Source organism: Oncorhynchus clarkii, chromosome 32 (assembly GCF_045791955.1).
Source record: "Oncorhynchus clarkii lewisi isolate Uvic-CL-2024 chromosome 32, UVic_Ocla_1.0, whole genome shotgun sequence".
Classification (NCBI taxonomy): Eukaryota; Metazoa; Chordata; class Actinopteri; order Salmoniformes; family Salmonidae; genus Oncorhynchus; species Oncorhynchus clarkii.
The window spans coordinates 11,390,068-11,410,491 of NC_092178.1; the positions used below are offsets into that span (position 1 = coordinate 11,390,068).

The 20,424-nt window shown below is 45.5% G+C and overlaps 1 protein-coding gene across 4 annotated transcripts in view; it reads left to right on the forward strand.

Moving 5' to 3' along the window:
- Window positions 1-20,424, forward strand: part of LOC139392268 (rho family-interacting cell polarization regulator 2-like) — a 144,006-nt gene that overhangs the window by 77,493 nt on the left and 46,089 nt on the right. For all 4 annotated transcript variants that reach the window (XM_071140132.1, XM_071140130.1, XM_071140134.1 and 1 more), the window contains exon 2: window positions 10,404-10,524. In XM_071140132.1, coding sequence (XP_070996233.1) covers window positions 10,404-10,524 — 121 coding nt within the window. The remainder of the gene's footprint in view (window positions 1-10,403; window positions 10,525-20,424) is intronic.

Sequence of the window (20,424 nt, forward strand, 5' to 3'; positions counted from 1 at the left end):
CAGGGCCGTAGGGAATAAGTCTCTCTTGACCAGGGCCGTAGGGAATAAGTCTCTCTTGACCAGGTCCCAAAGGAACAAGTCTCTCTTGACCATGGCCGTAGGGAATAAATCTCTCTTGACCATGGCCGTAGGGAACAAGTCTCTCTTGACCAGGGCTGTAGGGAATAAGTCTCCCTTGACCAGGGTCGTAGGGAATAAGTCTCTCTTGACCAGGGCTGTAGGGAATAAGTCTCTTGACCAGGTCCCAAAGGAATAAGTCTCTCTTGACCAGGGCTGTAGGGAATAAGTCTCTCTTGACCAGGGCTGTAGGGAATAAGTCTCTCTTGACCATGGCCGTAGGGAATAAGTCTCTCTTGACCAGGGCCGTAGGGAATAAGTCTCCCTTGACCAGGGCCGTAGGGAATAAGTCTCCCTTGACCAGGGTCGTAGGGAATAAGTCTCTCTTGACCAGGTCCCTAAGGAATAAGTTTCTCTTGACCAGGGCCGTAGGGAATAAGTCTCTCTTGACCAGGGCTGTAGGGAATAAGTCTCTCTTGACCAGGTCCCTAAGGAATAAGTTTCTCTTGACCAGGGCCGTAGGGAATAAGTCTCTCTTGACCAGGTCCCTAAGGAATAAGTCTCTCTTGACCAGGGCCGTAGGGAATAAGTCTCTCTTGACCAGGGCCGTAGGGAACAAGTCTCGAACTCTTGATGTATGTGGCTGTGAAAGCTGACATCTACACAAGTCATTGAATAGAGATAATTCTTTATCTTAATTTTGCATTGTTGGAAAAGGATCCATAAGTAAGCGTTTTTAATCTACCCCTGTTGTTTTAGGAAGCTTGTGACAAATAAGATTTGATTTGATTATAGATCATGAGCATCATCTTGATTGGAAGAAGGGACATTTGGGATGTGGCGTGACATTTAACATCCAGGTCACCAGATTACTGTTGGTCTGTGGACATCTGATTTAAATTTGAGCAGTTGGCCTTTCACTTCCTTGGCTAAAGTAGGCTGTTGAAATTCCCCAAAATATCAAATATCATGATTCATTTAAGTCTGGTTTCGTGTTTAATAATGGTTATCTGTCACAAAAGCTGTCCTAACGCTATCCAGATCGCATCAGATGACAAGATGGCACCGATAGAGATGGCAGCTTCGCTTCAAGTCCTTAGGAAACTGTGCAGTATTTTTTTAAATGTATTATTTCTTACATTGTTAGCCCAGAAAACCTTAAGTGTTGTTACATACAGCCGGGAAGAACTATTGGATATCAGAGAGACGTCAACTTACCAGCACAACCAGCATTACGACCAGGAATACGACTTTCCCAAAGCGGATCCTTTGTCTGCACCTCCCAGGGCATTTCAACTGATTCCAGAGGCCGACCCAAAACAAGGAGAGGGTGCCGGAGCAGTCTTCTAGTGGGTCTTCGGATGCGCGCACACCACCCACCGCTTCCCAGTGCATTACTCGCTAATGTCCAGTCCCTAGTTAACCTGTTGCGACGAGCAATCCCGTATCCGGGAGCGTAATTATAGCCTCAAGCTCATTACCATAACGCAACGTTAACTATTCATGAAAATCGCAAATGAAATGAAATAAATATATTAGCTCACAAGCTTAGCCTTTTGTTAACAATACTGTCATCTCAGATTTTCAAAAAATGCTTTTCAACCATAGCTACACAAGCATTTGTGTAAGAGTATTGATAGCTAGCATAGCATTAAGCCTAGCATTCAGCAGGCAACATTTTCACAAAAACAAGAAAAGCATTCAAATAAAATCATTTACCTTTGAAGAACTTCGGATGTTTTCAATGAGGAGACTCTCAGTTAGATAGCAAATGTTCAGTTTTTCCAAAAATATTATTTGTGTAGGAGAAATCGCTCCGTTTTGTTCATCACGTTTGGCTGAGAAAAACCCCCTGAAAATTCAGTCATTACAACGCAAACTTTTTTCCAAATTAACTCCATAATATCGACAGAAACATGGCAAACGTTGTTTAGAATCAATCCTCAAGGTGTTTTTCACATATCTATTCGATGATAAGTCACTCGTGGCAGTTTGGTTTCTCCTCTGTTCAAAATGAAAAAATGCGCGCACCTGGAGATTACGCAATAGTTTTGACGGAGGACACCGAGCGGACACCTGGTAAATGTAGTCTCTTATGGTCAATTTCCAATGATATGCCTACAAATACGTCACAATGCTGCAAACACCTTGGGGAAACGACAGAAAGTGTAGGCTCTCCTTGCGCATTCACAGCCATATAAGGAGACATTGGAACACAGCACCTCAAAAATCTGGCTCACTTCCTGTATGAAATTTCATCTTGGTTTCGCCTGTAGCATTAGTTCTGTGGCACTCACAGACAATATCTTTGCAGTTTTGGAAACGTCAGTGTTTTCTTTCCAAAGCTGTCAATTATATGCATAGTCGAGCATCTTTTCGTGACAAAATATCTTGTTTAAAACGGGAACGTTTTTCATCCAAAAATGAAATACTGCGCCCAGAGGTTCAAGAGGTTAACAAAGTCGAGGAAATTTTGTCAAGAGCTGCTTTCCAAAGAAATATCCGGGATTGTAACATACTCTGTTTCACGGACACATGGCTAGCTGGGGACATGCTGTCGGAGTCCGTACAGCCAACAGGATGTTCGGTGCATCGCGCCGACAGGAACAAACATCTCTCTGGTAAGAAGAAGGGCAGGGGTGTATGTTTCATAATTATGACTCATGGTGTAATTGTAACAACATCCAAGAACTCAAGTCCTTTTGCTCACCTGACCTAGAATTCCTCACAATCAAATGCCGGCCGTATTATCTCCCAAGAGAACTCTCCTCGGTTATCGTCACAGCTGTGTATATCCCCCCGCAAGTGGATACCAAGACGAACTTCACTGGACTTTATGCAAACTGGAAACTATATATCCTGAAGCTGCATTATTTGTAGCTGGGGATTTTAACAAAGCTAATTTGAGAACAAGGCAAACTATTTGCCCTCCAGGACACCTACAACACCTGATGTCACAGGAAAGCAAAAAAGATCATCAAGAACAATAACCACCCGAGCCACTACTGCTTCCATCCAGAAGGCGAGGTCAGTACAGGTGCATCAATGCTGGGACAGAGAGATTGAACAACAGCTTCTATCTCAAGACCATCCGATTGTTAAACAGCCATCACCAGCACAGAGCGGTGACTGCCTACCTACAGACGCGATGTCATTGGCCGCTTTAATAAATGGAAAACTAGTCACTTTAATAATGCCACTTTTAGAAGGTTTACATATCTCACATTACTTATCTCATATATAATGTATACTGTATTCTTCACTATATATTCTTTTCTCTCTCTGTGTCTCTCTCTGTGTCTCTCTCTGTGTCTCTCTCTGAGTCACTCTCTCTCTCTCCGAATCTCTCATGTGAACCTCGCTTGTGACCCACACTGACTTTGGTCGCCGCTGGCCAATGTCCCTGGTTGGCATTCCCACACTCCTAAAACAAGTAGATACGTTTTGGATCTTCCATTCCCTGTCAAATTCAAACTGTTTTTCCCAGCTCTCCTCCAAAGGCACCTGAACTTGATCAATTGAATCATGTTATTTAATTGACTCTCAGCTGATTGCTGTTAGTTACCATCCGCCCTGTTGTATACCTCATCAGTCAGTCTAGACTGCAGGAATTCACCGAGTATTGGTAAAAGCTTGGCTTGTTGCACCAAATGACACACCATGGGTAGTGATGTCTCTGAGTCAGATCATAAGATCTACATGACATGTAATTATAAATGATAAAGTAAATAACACAGGTTATTCACACACCAGTATGATCATTGTTTAAGATTCCTACACATACATTCCACTTGAATAACAAAAGACAGGAATATACAAAGATAAAGGTATTTACAAAAGATATGAGAAATAGAGCTGTTCATTCAGACCCTTTGGCTCGACGCAATCTACTGTAAGCAGTCGATCCAAAGTGCCTCTCTCTGTAACAACATGCGGTCAAATTAAGACTAGTTGAACACAAACCGCTATCTGCACCAGAAGTATGGACTATGTGATCGCACAGCATTACATGAATACAGATCATGGCTCAGCCTCCACCTTAACATTCTGTTTCCTCCAGAGCTGGCAGTATAGTGAGGAAATTATTGGGGGTATATAGAGAGCCTCCCACATTTTGTCCTACTCAACGCTCTGATGAAGGCGATTCCTGCCGAAACGTAATCCTACTGTTTGTCTCTCCCGCCAATACATTTGTCAGATTGATGCAGCAACAGAGGGCTCCTGTTTCTTTATTCTCCCTGATAGTCACCAGTTGAAGTATCCTGGGGTAAGGAATGTTTTGGGGGGGATTTTCAGGTCCCTCAGTTGAGCACCGGACCCCCCCCCCCCCCTTTATTGTTTAAGCTGGGCTGAAGCGCGTTTGGGTATACCTTTATTCCATTGTTCTAGTTTGAGAGCCTTGGAATCATTTAAATAATATCAATCTCAACCGTTTATCTTTTCCGGTGTTGACGACATGGATGTCTCATGGTATTGTGCGGTATGCAGAATACATCAGCTTTGAGCACCTTTATCTCTTGAATGTTTTGGCATTCAGGTCCCAAAAGTCACTTTCTGACCTCTTCTACAATGGGCAAATGCATATGGAAGGTCACCACTAGTCTGTATGTGGTTCACATCGAACCCTGAGCGAACGCTACTTGATTGGCTGGGTAACCACAGAAGATGGCTGAGGTCATAGTGGCTATTGCGTCCCGGCTGGAACGAGCGTGGTAATGACATTGAGGGGTTTTAGTGGTCATTACTTATGAGATTAAAACACATCTTCAGTGTCCCTGGTTGGCCTCGTTGTCTAGAGGGCTGCACTCCTATCTAATGGGGTTGTGGAAGGAAGACACAGAGGGACGAAGACAGGCTGCTTGAACAACTGTGTGTGTGTGTGTGTGTGTGTGTGTGTGTGTGTGTTCGACACACAGAGGGAGAAGAGGAAGACTTCAGGCCTCAGACCCCAGGCCAGACCAGAGGTGGCCTCCCACTTCACTGTCAGAGTGAGACCCACAATAACCATGTTGTTTTACATAACACATCCCGTATTGTCTGCTGTTGCTATGGAGATACAAATTTATACAGGCATATAACATTTGCCTCCGGTTGTTAACCAACACTGTGGGCTGAGTTTTTATCATTACTCACACACACACAACCGCTGCCGGCATCATTCGTCTCTGTGTGTGTGTGTGTGGTGTGTGTGTGTGTGTGGTGTGCGTGTGCTTGTGTGTGTGTGTGGTGTGTGTGTGTGTGTCTGAGCGAGACAGAGAGTAACAAAAACAGTTCTATTAGAATCCCATGTGGCTCAGTTGGTAGAGCATGGTGCTTGCAACTCCAGGGTTGTGGGTTTAATTCCCATGGGGGACCAGAAGGAAACAGAATGAAAATGTACGCTCTGGATATAAAGCGTCTGATAAATGACTAACATGTAAGAGAAGGAAAGGAGAGGGAAGTGGACTGGAGAGAACTGTGGTTAGAATACTGAAACAAATAGGGCTGTGAGTGTGTAAGAGAATGATTGTCTGATTTTCAGTCTGAGTACTGAAAGGGAGGAAGAGGAGAGAGAGAGAGGAGGGGGAGAGCAACTGATGGAGGGAGATAAGAGAGGAAGGGAGAGAAGAAGAGGAGAGGGAGATGTGTGTGCATGATGAATCTGGTCCTCAGGATGTCAGCCCCCCCCCCCCCCCCCCATTTGCTTCTTCCTCCTCTCCTCCCTCACGCCCCTCCTTGACTCATTGCATCAGCCCATTGCTTCACCCCCCTCCCAATGCATGTCTCTTTTGGGGTTTGTGCCAGGCTGCTGGTTAACATACTGATCAGACGTGTGCCCATGAGAGGCCCCTGTCACCCCTCTGATGTCCCCCCCCAGTCCCCCTCCTCATGGGGCATGCAAGGTTGTGTGACTGAGAAGCCCTCAATAGCTTTACTGACTGACTGGCAGCCTCATTGAACCGGGCCACCCAGTGTCCGTCCCGGAATGAATCAGGATTCAGGAAGAGATGCGTTGTGTTTTATGAAAGGCTCTCTGTTGAAGGGAAGAGGGGTGAAGCTGCTCCCTATTGGTGGGAAGAGGGGTGAAGCTGCTCCCTATTGGTGGGAAGAGGGGTGAAGCTGCTCCCTATTGGTGGGAAGAGGGGTGAAGCTGCTCCCTATTGGTGGGAAGAGGGGTGAAGCTGCTCCCTGTTGGTGGGAAGAGGGGTGAAGCTGCTCACTATTGGTGGGAAGAGGGGTGAAGCTGCTCACTATTGGTGGGAAGAGGGATGAAGCTGCTCACTGTTGGTGGGAAGAGGGATGAAGCTGCTCACTGTTGGTGGGAAGAGGGGTGAAGCTGCTCACTGTTGGTGGGAAGAGGGGTGAAGCTGCTCACTATTGGTGGGAAGAGGGGTGAAGCTGCTCACTATTGGTGGGAAGAGGGGTGAAGCTGCTCCCTATTGGTGGGAAGAGGGGTGAAGCTGCTCCCTATTGGTGGGAAGAGGGGTGAAGCTGCTCACTATTGGTGGGAAGAGGGATGAAGCTGCTCACTATTGGTGGGAAGAGGGGTGAAGCTGGATTGTGTTCACTAAGCACAAAACAGAAGAGAACAATCTGAAACAGAGTGAAACGGAGAGGTTCTATAAGTACTTCCTGAACCAATAAGAAACACTTTTCTGTTGCAGAACGTTTTGCTACGGTGTGTCCTTATGAACAGGACCCCACGCTTTGAGGGAGGGGTTTATCTCACTGGTTGGTTCAACTAATGTTACTTTCGGCTCTGTTTTATCGTTCAGTGTGAGGGGATGTGTTTAGATTAGTCTATGCTCCTGACCTGACACATAGTTAGTTGTAGTTTGTTTTTGAGGTGAGAGTGAGTAGTGATGTTTATTGGATGTGAAATACTGCTTTGACATGAATTTGGATGGATGACAGGCATACGATTCATTCCAGATGTTCTCTCCAGGTTGATGTTAAAACTGAACTTTGAAGTGAATTCTGGTCTATTTCTCTCCAGTTTCTCTCTCATACTAGTTTTAAACTTGTAGATGGAGAATAGATCATCTGTAGAATAGATGAGTTAATCTATTCAGGGTTCTAGAAGTGTTTTGGCATGATGTGGTGTGGAAACGTACATGTCACTTTCGGTTAAGATACTTCGGACAGTTCTGCCCTCCAGTCCTCAATGTTGGCTATCCTTAGACTACCCTAACACGCTAACCACGCCGTATACTCCCGCCTCTGAGTTAGCTGGAGGCTCTGTTCTTGATTCTTGACCTTGCCATTTGGCAAGATGTGGGGTTGAATGGAAGTGGTATCAAAAGATGCCATGCCAGTGTTAAGAAGCCCCAAGAAATTCAATCTGAAACCATTCTATTAATTTAGTTCTGAGTCGTCGTTAGTCTCTGTACATCCATTCACCAGGCTTTCATTTGTTCTCCTTCTCACGGAAATTACAAGTGTTTTCAAATGAACGACTTCTACAAGGCTGTTAGAAAGGCTCAGTCTGAACTCTGAACACTGGATGATGATGATGATGATGATGGTTCTGTCATTTAGTTACCCAGCCTCCCCCTCTGTCTAGGAGCAAGGCTTTCAGACAGAGCAGAGTCAACCACAGAGAACAGCACTCTGTTTAACATCAAGCCTGCAAATGATATCTGAAGATGCGCGTTTAGCCATTTTCTATTGTTGCGTGGAAACAGAGTACTATGAGAACTGCAAAGATTCAGCCCAGAATCTCTTGTAGACTCTCACTTTAGACCCACACTTTCACCCTCAAATAGACACACTACCCACGTGTACCCTCAAGGAGACACACTACCCACTTGTACCCTCAAATAGACACACTAACACACTTGTACCCTCAAATAGACACACTACCCACTTGTACCCTCAAATAGACACACTAACACACTTGTACCCTCAAATACACACTACCCACTTGTACCCTCAAATAGACACACTTGTACCCTCAAATAGACACACTAACACACTTGTACCCTTTTTCCTTCTCATTATAGACGTCTTGTCTCAACATCTCCTGGTGTTGGCTACAGTGGGTCAGTCTCTGGTCAAACTGTTTGGGTTCTTGTGTGACATCACATCATCAAAAAAAGCCATTGATACCAACCAGAAGGACTGATCAGAACATATTAATGTCTAAATATTTGAGTGGTCATACCCAGCCTCTTTAGCAGAGAGGCCTAATTGACCTGTGAACCATTGCTCTAGTTTTACCACACATCAGGCAGGGCCTGTAGTCACAAAGAGTCTCAGAGTAGGAGATCATGTCCCCCCAGACCATATTACCTTATGTTCTTAAAGGTCATATCAGACCTCTCCTATTGTCCCTCCACAGAAAAACAACCTTTAGTCTTTCCTTTGTCCTGTGCACAGCGTGGCGCAGGGCCTTTGTTTGGCCCGCTCCTGGTCTCACTGTCACGTCTCTCCGTCTCACTGCCACGTCTCTCCGTCTCACTGTCACGTCTCTCCGTCTCACTGTCACGTCTCTCCGTCTCACTGTCACGTCTCTCCGTCTCACTGTCACATCTCTCCGTGCTGGGCCCAGGCATGGTGTCATGTTGCTGGGGACTGCAGATTGAATACTCCCCTATAAGCTTCTATTGACTGGAGAGAGTGGATTTTTTACTATTATTATTTTATATTTATTTAACCTTTATTTAACTAGGCAAGTCAGTTAAGAACAAATTCTTATTTACAATGACGAACTACACCAGACGACGCTGGGCCAATTGGGCGCCGCCCTATGGGACTCCCAATCACGACCCATTGTGATACTGCCTGGATTGCTGCTACTCACCCAGGGAAAGCCTACCCTCTTCCAAACACAGAGGTGGTCAAGGTTACAACCTTTTACTGTAAACATATTATGAGTTTAGCTGTTAGCCTTTACTGTGTAGGAGAATGTTCCCACTGTACTCCAGCTCTGTTTGGGTGAGGCAGGGACAGAGAGAGCTGATACTCTTACTGTAAGGTCTGTTTAACTCTCGCATCCAGCTGTGTTTCTGGGTGAGGCAGGGACAGAGAGAGCTGATACTCTTACTGTAAGGTCTGTTTAACTCTCGCATCCAGCTGTGTTTCTGGGTGAGGCAGGGACAGAGAGAGCTGATACTCTTACTGTAAAGTGTCACTCTCTCATCCAGCTGTGTTTCTGGGTGAGGCAGGGACAGAGAGAGCTGCTGCTCTTACTGTAAAGTGTCACTCTCTCATCCAGCTGTGTTTCTGGGTGAGGCAGGGACAGAGAGGGCTGATACTTTTACTGTAAAGTGTCACTCTCTCATCCAGCTCTGTTTCTGGGTGAGGCAGGGGCAGAGAGAGCTGATAATCTTACTGTAAAGTGTCACTCTCTCATTAAGCTCTGTTTCAGGGTGAGGCAGGGACAGAGAGAGCTGCTACTCTTACTGTAAGGTCTGTTTAACTCTCGCATCGCTGATCTGACATGTCACTCTCAGTGTCCTGCGTTTGTTTACCACACCTGTAATCAACGTGTGTGTGTGTGTGTGTGTGTGTGTGTGTGTGTGTGTGTGTGTGTGGGGACAGGACAGACTCTAAGATACTGTACAGAACACTGTGCTTAGTCCGTTGTGGATCTGCCTCTGGGGCTTGATGTTAAACATCATTATCAGTGTGCTACATGCGTCCACTCCTCTCTCCTGTGGTTCTATGTTGAGCCAGGTTTCTAGTGAGTCATTAAATGTCTCTAACAAATAGTCTTCTTGACAGTTTGAAGTTTAACTGACAGCACAGGTTGGCTAAAAATAGAAATGGAGGGCATATAACAGTAGTTGTCTAGATTCTAGACTCCTACTAGCCTGTCTCTAGAATGTGTTAACAAAGGACAATGACAGAGCAAACAATGGTATTTTGCTCCCTCACTCTCCAACCAAGGTGCATGAATAGAGGACCAGAGAAAGGAGAATGTGTAGTCACTCTTCCAGGAGTCAGGAGGACTATAGATGCAGACTTGAAAAATGCTTCTCATTCAGAAGGGGCTCCTCTTTACTCAAAGGGTAGAATGGTTTCCATCAACTGTAAATAGATGATGACTTCAGGCTGAGATGCAGACTAGCAACATTCAGGTTCAGAATTGACATGTTTGTCTCCTCTCTGACATACCAATCTTATTACAGTGTCCTCTGCACTGTGTGGCCCTCTGTTATACGGTCACTGAAGAGTTTAAATACATACTGATCTTCTTACTGTTTCTTATGTCTGTCTCTGTCTCTGTGTCTGTCTGTCTTTCTAGTTCCACTCTATGGCTCAATTATATCTATCTCTGTTAGTTTCCTGAAGCTCATGTTACTGTAGCCCAATCTCTCTCTCTCTCTCCCTCTCTCTTTTGCTCTCTCTCGCTCGCTTTCTAGGAGTGTCATCCCGCGTCCCAGAGATCATGGCGGCCGGAACGCACTCCCCTGGGGGACCCAATGGGATCATCCGGAGCCAATCCTTCGCCGGCTTCAGCACACTGCAGGAGAGACGCTCGCGGTAAGGGAATAGTGAGGTGGATATTGGCCTGAAGGCTTTCTAGGCACAGATTTAGGATCAGTGTGTCGTACCCAAATTCTAACCTTAGCTCTTAGTGGAGAAAATGCAAAGCTGACCTTAGATCATTGCCTAAGCGTAACTCATTTTGTTCTTAGACACAGAAGGCTGAATCCTTATCTGATACATGTGTGTATAACCTGGAAAGTAGGTTTACATCATGCGTTGATGTCAACAGAGATTTGTGTCAAAGTTCAAAATACGCACGTTTTCCCACGTTTCTGTTTTTCCTGAATGTATCAGTCTGGACAATAGGAGGATAACACAGACCTCTGCTTCAGTATCCAACATCTGTTGTGATTCATAGAGAGACAGAGATATGGTGATATAGAGATATGGTGAGAGAGAAATGGTGAGATGCATATGGTGAGAGATAAATGGTGATAGAGAAATGGTGAGATACATATGGTGACAGCGATATGGTGAGAGACATATGGTGAGAGACATATGGTGAGAGACATATGGTGAGAGACATATGGTGAGAGAGATGTGGTGAGAGAGATGTGGTGAGAGAGATGTGGTGAGAGAGATGTGGTGAGAGAGATGTGGTGAGAGAGAGATGTGGTGAGAGAGATGTGGTGAGAGAGAGATGTGGTGAGAGAGAGATGTGGTGAGAGAGAGATGTGGTGAGAGAGAGATGTGGTGAGAGAGAGATGTGGTGAGAGAGAGATGTGGTGAGAGAGAGATGTGGTGAGAGAGAGATGTGGTGAGAGAGAGATGTGGTGAGAGAGAGATGTGGTGAGAGAGATGTGGTGAGAGAGAGATGTGGTGAGAGAGATGTGGTGAGAGAGATGTGGTGAGAGAGAGATGTGGTGAGAGAGAGATGTGGTGAGAGAGAGATGTGGTGAGAGAGAGATGTGGTGAGAGAGAGATGTGGTGTGAGAGAGATGTGGTGAGAGAGATGTGGTGAGAGAGAGATGTGGTGAGAGAGAGATGTGGTGAGAGAGAGATGTGGTGAGAGAGATATGTGGTGAGAGAGATGTGGTGAGAGAGATGGTGAGAGAGAGATATGGTGATATAGAGATATGGTGAGAGAGAGATATGGGGTGAGAGATATATATGGTGATAGAGGGATATGGTGAGAGAGACAGAGATATGGTTATAGAGATATGGTGATATAGAGAGAGATATGGTGAGAGAGAGATATGGTGAGATGGTGATAGAGAGAGAGATATGGTGATAAAGAGAGAGAGATATGGTGAGATAGTGAGAGAGATATGGTGAGAGATATGGTGAGAGATATGGTGATAGAGAGAGAGAAAGAGGAATGTTGTTATCTGCTTTCAACTCAGACCTTAGTCTTCTTTAGTGAAGCATTGGAAGCATATTTACCTCTATCACTCCAGTATCCCTGCACATTGTAAATATGATACTGGAACTGACTGAGTCTGAATATCATATTCTTACTTACTTTATCATGTTCCTCCTTTTTTTATATGTATATATTTTGTGTGTTTTTGTTCTACCTTGTTATTTTTAGTATTGCATTGTTATTGATTCTTGTCGATAGAGCTTGCAAGAACAGGCATTTCACTGTACTTGTGCATGTGACATTAAAACTGTAAAGATACTTCCCTCTCTGACTGTGGATGTAGTAATTTCTTTGCATGAATTCGTTGGGTAAGCGTTTAGCGACTGTCAGACGAGTGTCTCACATAGATAATGAGGGAGCTCAAGGGAATGGGGCAAGAACATCAAAGTGTGTGCGCGGTGCCCTACTGAACGTAGCATAGCTATCTACACTAGCGTGACCCCAAGGCAGCGCGGTGCCCTACTGAACGTAGCATAGCTATCTACACTAGCGTGACCCCAAGGCAGCGCGGTGCCCTACTGAACGTAGCATAGCTATCTACACTAGCGTGACCCCAAGGCAGCGCGGTGCCCTACTGAACGTAGCATAGCTAGCTACACTAGCGTGACCCCAAGGCAGCACGGTGCCCTACTGAACGTAGCATAGCTATCTACACTAGCGTGACCCCAAGGCAGCGCGGTGCCCTACTGAACGTAGCATAGCTATCTACACTAGCGTGACCCCAAGGCAGTGCGGTGCCCTACTGAATGTAGCATAGCTATCTACACTAGCGTGACCCCAAGGCAGCGCGGTGCCCTACTGAACGTAGCATAGCTAGCTACACTAGCGTGACCCCAAGGCAGCGCGGTGCCCTACTGAACGTAGCATAGCTAGCTACACTAGCGTGACCCCAAGGCAGCACGGTGCCCTACTGAACGTAGCATAGCTAGCTACACTAGCGTGACCCCAAGGCAGCGCGGTGCCCTACTGAACGTAGCATAGCTAGCTACACTAGCGTGACCCCAAGGCAGCGCGGTGCCCTACTGAACGTAGCATAGCTATCTACACTAGCGTGACCCCAAGGCAGCGCGGTGCCCTACTGAACGTAGCATAGCTAGCTACACTAGCGTGACCCCAAGGCAGCGCGGTGCCCTACTGAACGTAGCATAGCTATCTACACTAGCGTGACCCCAAGGCAGCGCGGTGCCCTACTGAACGTAGCATAGCTAGCTACACTAGCGTGACCCCAAGGCAGCACGGTGCCCTACTGAACGTAGCATAGCTAGCTACACTAGCATGACCCCAAGGCAGCACGGTGCTCTCATTTTGCACGTTGTCCTAGATTTGTGGAAGCTCTTCATTACATGTTAGTCATTTAGCTTTTCCAGAGCATCTTACGGTATTGGGTTCCAGGCAGGCAGCAGTATGTGGTACGTTCTGACTTGTAGAGGAATCTGCTGTCACTGTGTCCCCATAATCCTGCTGTTTATAAGGAAGTAGCTACAGAGCCTTCACAAAGTACTCATACCGCTTGACTTATTCTACATTCTGTTGTTACAGCCTGAATTCAACATGGATTATATAGCTGTTTTAACTCACTCAACGACACACAATGCCCCATAATGACAAAGTGAAAATATGTTTTTAGAAATATTTGCACATTTATTGAAAAGGAAAAACCTAATTATCTAATGTATCTAATACTTTGTAGAACCACCTTTTGGTGTCGATTACAGCTGTGAGTCTTTTTGGGTAAATCTGTAAGCGCTTTCCACTACTGGCTTCTATACTGAACAGAAATATAAACGTAACATGTAAAGTGTTGGTCCCATGTTTCATGGGCTGAAATTTAAGATTCCAGAAATGTTCTATATGCACAAAATGCTTATTTTGTTCACATTTTGTGCACACATTTCTTTACATCCCTGTTAGTGAGTATTTCTACTTTACCAAGATAATCCATCTGTCTGACAGGTGTGACATGTCAAGAAGCTGATTAAACAGCATGATCATTATACAGGTGCACTTTGTGCTGGGGACCAGGAAAGCTATCCTAAAATGTGCAGTTTTGCCACACAAGACAATGCCACAGATGTCTAAAGATTTTAGGGAGAGTGCAATTGGCAAGCTCCATTTGGTATATCCAACCATAACTCTATCCTCCTGATTCCTGCTTACAAGCAAATATTAAAGCAGGAAGCACCAGTGACTCGGTCTATAAAAAAGTGGTCAGATGAAGCAGATGCTAAACTACAGGACTGTTTTGCTATCACAGACTGGAACATGTTCTGGGATTCTTCCGATGGAATTGAGGAGTACACCACATCAGTCACTGGCTTTATCAAAAAGTGCATCGAGGACGTCGTCCCCACAGTGACTGTACGTACATATCCCAACCAGAAGCCATGGATTACAGGCAACATTCACACTGTGCTAAAGGGTAGAGCTGCCGCTTTCAAGGTGCGGGACTCTAACCCGGAAGCTATTCCCTGCGACGAACCATCAAACAGGCAAAGCACCAATACAGGGCTAAGATTGAATCATCTACACCGGCTCCGACGCTCGTCTTATGTGTCAGGGCTTGCAAACTATTACAGACTACAAAGGGAAGCACAGCCGCGAGCTGCCCAGTGACACAAGCCTACCAGACGAGCTAAATCACTTCTATGCTCGCTTCGAGGCAAGCAACACTGAGGCATGCAGTTCCGGACGACTGTGTGGTTGCGCTCTCTGTAGCCGACGTGAGTAAGACCTTTATACAGGTCAACATTCACAAGGCTGCGGGGCCAGATGGACCAGGTCGTGTGCTCCGGGCATGCGCTGACGAACTGGCAGGTGTCTTCACTGACATTTTCTTTTTTTCTATTTTTTTTCTATTTTTTTTATTTATTTTACCCCCCTTTTTCTCCCCAATTTCGTGGTATCCAATTGTTAGTAGCTAATATCTTGTCTCATCACTACAACTCCCATACGGACTCGGGAGAGACGAAGGTTGAAAGTCATACGTCCTCCGATACACAACCCATCCAAGCCGCACTGCTTCTTAACACAGCGCGCATCCAACCCGGAAGCCAGCCGCACCAACGTTTCGGAGGAAACACCGTGCACCTGCTAACCTTGGTTAGCGTGCACTGCGCCCGGCCCGCCACAGGAGTCGCTGGTGCGCGGTCCACAGATGATGCAATCTCTATTGCACTCCACACTGCCCTTTCCCACCTGGAAAAAAGGAACACTTATGTGAGAATGCTATTCATTGACTACAGCTCAGCATTCAACACCATAGTACCCTCAAAGCTCATCACTAAGCTAAGGGTTCTGGGACTAAACACCTCCCTCTGCAACTGGATCCTGGACTTCCTGACAGGTCGCCCCCAGGTGGTGAGGGTAGGTAGCAACACATCTGCCACGCTGATCCTCAACACTGGAGCTCCCCAGGGGTGTGTGCTCAGTCCCCTCCTGTACTCCCTGTTCACCCACGACTGCATGGCCAGGCACAACTCCAACACCATCATTAAGTTTGCAGACGACACAACAGTGTTAGGCCTGATCACCGACAACAACGAGACAGCCTATAGGGAGGAGGTCAGAGACCTGGCCAGGTGGTGCCAGAATAACAACCTATCCCTCAACGTAACCAAGACTAAGGAGATGATTTTGGACTACGGGAAAAGGAGGACCGAGCATTACCCCATTCTCATCGACGGGGCTGTAGTGGAGCAGGTTGAGAGCTTCAAGTTCCTTGGTGTCCACATCAACAACAAACTAGAATGGTCCAAACACACCAAGACAGTTGAGAACAGGGTACGACAAAACCTATTCCCCCTCAGGAAACTAAAAAGATTTGGCATGGGTCCTGAGATCCTCAAAAGGTTCGACAGCTGCAACATCGAGAGCATGGTTGCATCACTGCCTGGTATGGCAATTGCGCTGCCTCTGACCTCAAGGCACTACAGAGGGTAGCGCGTACGGCCCAATACATCACTGGGGCTAAGCTGCCTGCCATGCAGGACCTCTACACCAGGCGGTGTCAGAGGAAGGCCCTAAAAATTGTCAAAGACCCCAGCCACCCCAGTCATAGACTGTTCTCTCTACTACCGCACGGCAAGCGGTACCGGAGTGCCAAGTCTAGGATAAAAAGGCTTATCAACAGTTTTTACCCCCAAGCCATTAGACTCCAGAACAGGTAACCAAATGGTTACCCGGACTATTTGCATTGTGTTCCCCCCCAACCCCTCTTTTACTCTACTGCTACTCTCTGTTGATCTTATATGCATAGTCACTTTAACTCTACATTCATGTACATACTACCTCAATTGGGCCGAGCAACCAGTGCTCCCACTCATTGACTACCCGGGCTATCTGCATTGTGTCCCTCCACCCGCCAACCCCTCTTTTACGCTACTGCTACTCTCTGTTCATCATATTTGCATCGTCACTTTAACCATATCTACATGTACATACTACCTCAATCAGCCTGACTAGCCGGTATCTGTATGTAGCCTCACTACTTTTATAGCCTTGCTACTGTATATAGCCTCGCTACTGTATATAGCCTGTCTTTTTACGGTTGTTTTATTTCTTTGCTTACATATTGTTCACCTAATAACTTTTTTTGCACCTTTGGTTAGAGCCTGTAAGTAAGCATTTCACTGTAAGGTTGCATTCGGCGCACTTGTTGCATTCGGCGCATGTGACAAATAAACTTTGATTTGATTTGACTGCAGGAATGTCGACCAGAGCTGTTGACAGAGATTTGAATGTTCACTTCTCTACCGTAAGCTGCTTCCAATGTTCTTTGAGAGAATTTGGCAGTACATCCAACTGGCCTCACAACCGCAGACCACACCCAGGACATCCTGCTTCTATTTGATATTTATTTCACCTTTTATTTAACTAGGCAAGTCAGTTAAGAACACATTCTTATTTACAATGACAGCCTACCCTGGCCAAACCAGGACGACGCTGGGCCACTTGTGCGCCACCCTATGGGACTCCCAATCACGGCCGGATGTGATACAGCCTGGATTCGAATCAGGGTGTCTGTAGTGACGCCTCAAGCACTGAGGTGCAGTGCCTTAGACCCTGCGTCACTCGGGAGCCTGCGGGATCATCATGAGACCAGGCACCCGGACAGCTGATGAAACTGATGAGTATTTCTGTCTGTAATAAAGCCCCTATGTGGGGAAAAACTGATCGGCTGGCCTTGGGCATAGCTCGCAAGTGGGTGTGGCTATGCCTTCCCAGGCCCACCCATGGCTGCACCCCTGCCCAGTCATGTGAAATCCATAGATTAGGGCCTAATGAATTTACAGATTTTTAAACTTTTTATTTGGCCATTATTATTTTTTTAATTCTTCAAGCTCTGTCAAGGTGGTTGTTGATCATTGCTAGACAGCCATTTTCAAATCTTGCCACATATTTTCAAGCCAATTTAAGTCAAAACTGTAACAACGCCACTCAAGAACATTCAATGTCGCCTTGGTAAGCAGCTCCAGTGTAGCTTTGGCTTTGTTTTTCAGGTTATTGTCCTGCTGAAAGGTGAATTTGTTCCCCAGTGTCTGTTGAAAGCAGACTGAACCAGGTTTTCCTCTAGGATTTTGCCTGTGTTTATAGCTGTATTCAGTTACATTTTTTGTACTTACCTCTTTTTCTCCCCAATTTCATGATATCCAATTAGTAGTGTCAGTCTTGTCCCATCGCTGCAACTCCCGTATGGACTAGGGAGAGGTGAAGGTCGAGAGCCGTGCATCCTCCGAAGCACGACCCCGCCAAGCCGCACTACTTCTTGACACACTGCTCACTTAACCTGGAAGCCAGCCACACCTATATGTTGGAGGAAACACCATACAGCTGGTGACCGTGTCAGTGTGCATGCGCCCTACCCGCCACAAGGAGTCGCTAGAGCGCAATGGGCCAAGGAAATCCCGGCCGGACAAACCCTCCTCTAACCCGGATGACGCTGAGCCAATTGTGTGCCTCTTCATGGGTCTCCCGGTCACGGCTGGTTGTAACACACCCTGGGATCGAACCCTGGTCTGTAGTGATGCCTCTAGCACTGCGAGCCAGTGCTTTAGACTGCTGTGCCACTCGAGAGGCCCTGTTCCGATTTATTTTTATACTAAAAAAACTCCCTAGCCAATGACAAGCATTCCAATAACATGATGCAACCACCACCATGCTTGAAAATATGAAGAGTGGTACTCCGTCATATGTTGTGTTGGATTTGCCCCAAACATAACACTCTGTATTCAGGACAAAAAGTTATTTTCTTTGCAAATGGTTTTGCAGTATTACTTTAGTGCCTTGTTTCAAACTGGTTGCATGTTTTAGAATACTTTTATTCTGCACAGTCTTCCTTCCTTTTACTCTGTCATTTAGGTTAGTATTGTGGAGTAACTACAATGTGGTTGGTCCATCCTCAGTTTTCTCACATCGCAACCATTAAACACTTTAACTGTGATAAAATCACCATCAGCTTCATGGCGAAATCCTTGAGCAGTTTCTTCCTCTCCGGCAACTGAGTTAGGAAGGATGCCTGTATCTTTGTAGTGACTGGGTGTATTGATACACCATCCAAAGTGTAATTAATAACTTCACCATGCTCAAAGGGATATTCGATATCTGCTTTTTTTTTTACCCAATAGGTGCCCTTCTTTGCGAGGCATTGGAAAACCTCCCTGGACTTTGTGGTTGAATCTATGTTTGAAATTCACTACTCGATTGAGGGACCTTACAGATAATTGTATGTGTTGGGTACAGAGATGGGATTGTAATTCAAAAATCATGTTAACCACTATTATTGAACACAGAATAAGTCCATCCAACGTTTTATGCAATTTGTTTAAGCACATTTTTGCTCCTGAAGTTATTTAAGCTTGGCATAACAAAGGAGTTGAATACTTATTGACTCAAGACATTTCAGCTTCATTTTTATTTATTCATAAAATTTTTATATATCTACAAACAAAATTCCACTTTGACATTATGGGATGCTGTGTATAGATCAGTGACACAATCTCAATTGAATCAAGTTTTAACTCGGGCTGTAACACAACAAGATGTGTAAAAAGTCAAGGGGTGTGAACGCTTCCTGAAGTCACTGTGTTTCTCATTATGAAGATACCACTGCTGTGTTCCTGTAATCTACACTACACACCATCACACACTAGTTGTTAAAGCTCTTGACCTTACTTCATTATATACAATTAGAAGTGAAACACAGAGGTAGAGATGCACTTGCATTGGAAACCTAGTATGTATAAATATGAACCTGTCTCATGATTTGTTCATAATCTTAGAGATTTAAGAGTCAATCATGAGGACCTCATTCCATCAAACCAGTTCCATCACTGTCGGGTAGATAATAGTATAAAGAGTATGTGAATGTCACACATCGCCACTAGAGCAGTTAGTAGACTTCTGAAGAAGACTAACCCCTGACCCCAGTACAATTCATCTATAAGTCTATGCTAGCTGAAGCCCCGCCTTATCTCAGCTCAATGGTCACCATAGCAACACCCACCCGTAGAACCCGCTCCAGCAGGTATATTTCACGGGTCACCCCCAAAGCCAACACTTCCTTTGGCCGCCTTTCCTTCCAGTTCTCTGCTGCCAATGACTGAAACGAATTGCAAAAATCACCGAAGCTTGAGTCTTATATAAAGGTGTTCTCCACTGACCTACCTGGTTAAATAAAGGTGTTCTCCACTGACCTACCTGGTTAAATAAAGGTGTTCTCCACTGGCCTACCTGGTTAAATAAAGGTGTTCTCCACTGACCTACCTGGTTAAATAAAGGTGTTCTCAACTGGCCTACCTGGTTAAATAAAGGTGATCTAGCCTACCTGGTTAAATAAAGGTGTTCTCCACTGGCCTACCTGGTTAAATAAAGGTGTTCTCCACTGACCTACCTGGTTAAATAAAGGTGTTCTCCACTGACCTACCTGGTTAAATAAAGGTGTTCTCCACTGACCTACCTGGTTAAATAAAGGTGTTCTCCACTGGCCTACCTGGTTAAATAAAGGTGTTCTCCACTGACCTACCTGGTTAAATAAAGGTGTTCTCAACTGACCTACCTGGTTAAATAAAGGTGTTCTCCACTGACCTACCTGGTTAAATAAAGGTGTTCTCCACTGACCTACCTGGTTAAATAAAGGTGTTCTCCACTGACCTACCTGGTTAAATAAAGGTGTTCTCCACTGACCTACCTGGTTAAATAAAGGTGTTCTCCACTGACCTACCTGGTTAAATAAAGGTGTTCTCCACTGACCTACCTGGTTAAATAAAGGTGTTCTCCACTGACCTACCTGGTTAAATAAAGGTGTTCTCCACTGACCTACCTGGTTAAATAAAGGTGAAATAAATAAATAAAAATTAAAAGGTTCCTATTCCTCCGCCTACTATACTGGGGCCAGGTTGCCGTGAGGGCTGTCGCTAGGCGATTGGGCTGTCGCTAGGCTGTGTGTGTGTGTGTGTGTGTGTGTGTGTGTGTGTGTGTGTGTGTGTGTGTGTGTGTGTGTGTGTGTGTGTGTGTGTGTGTGTGTGTGTGTGTGT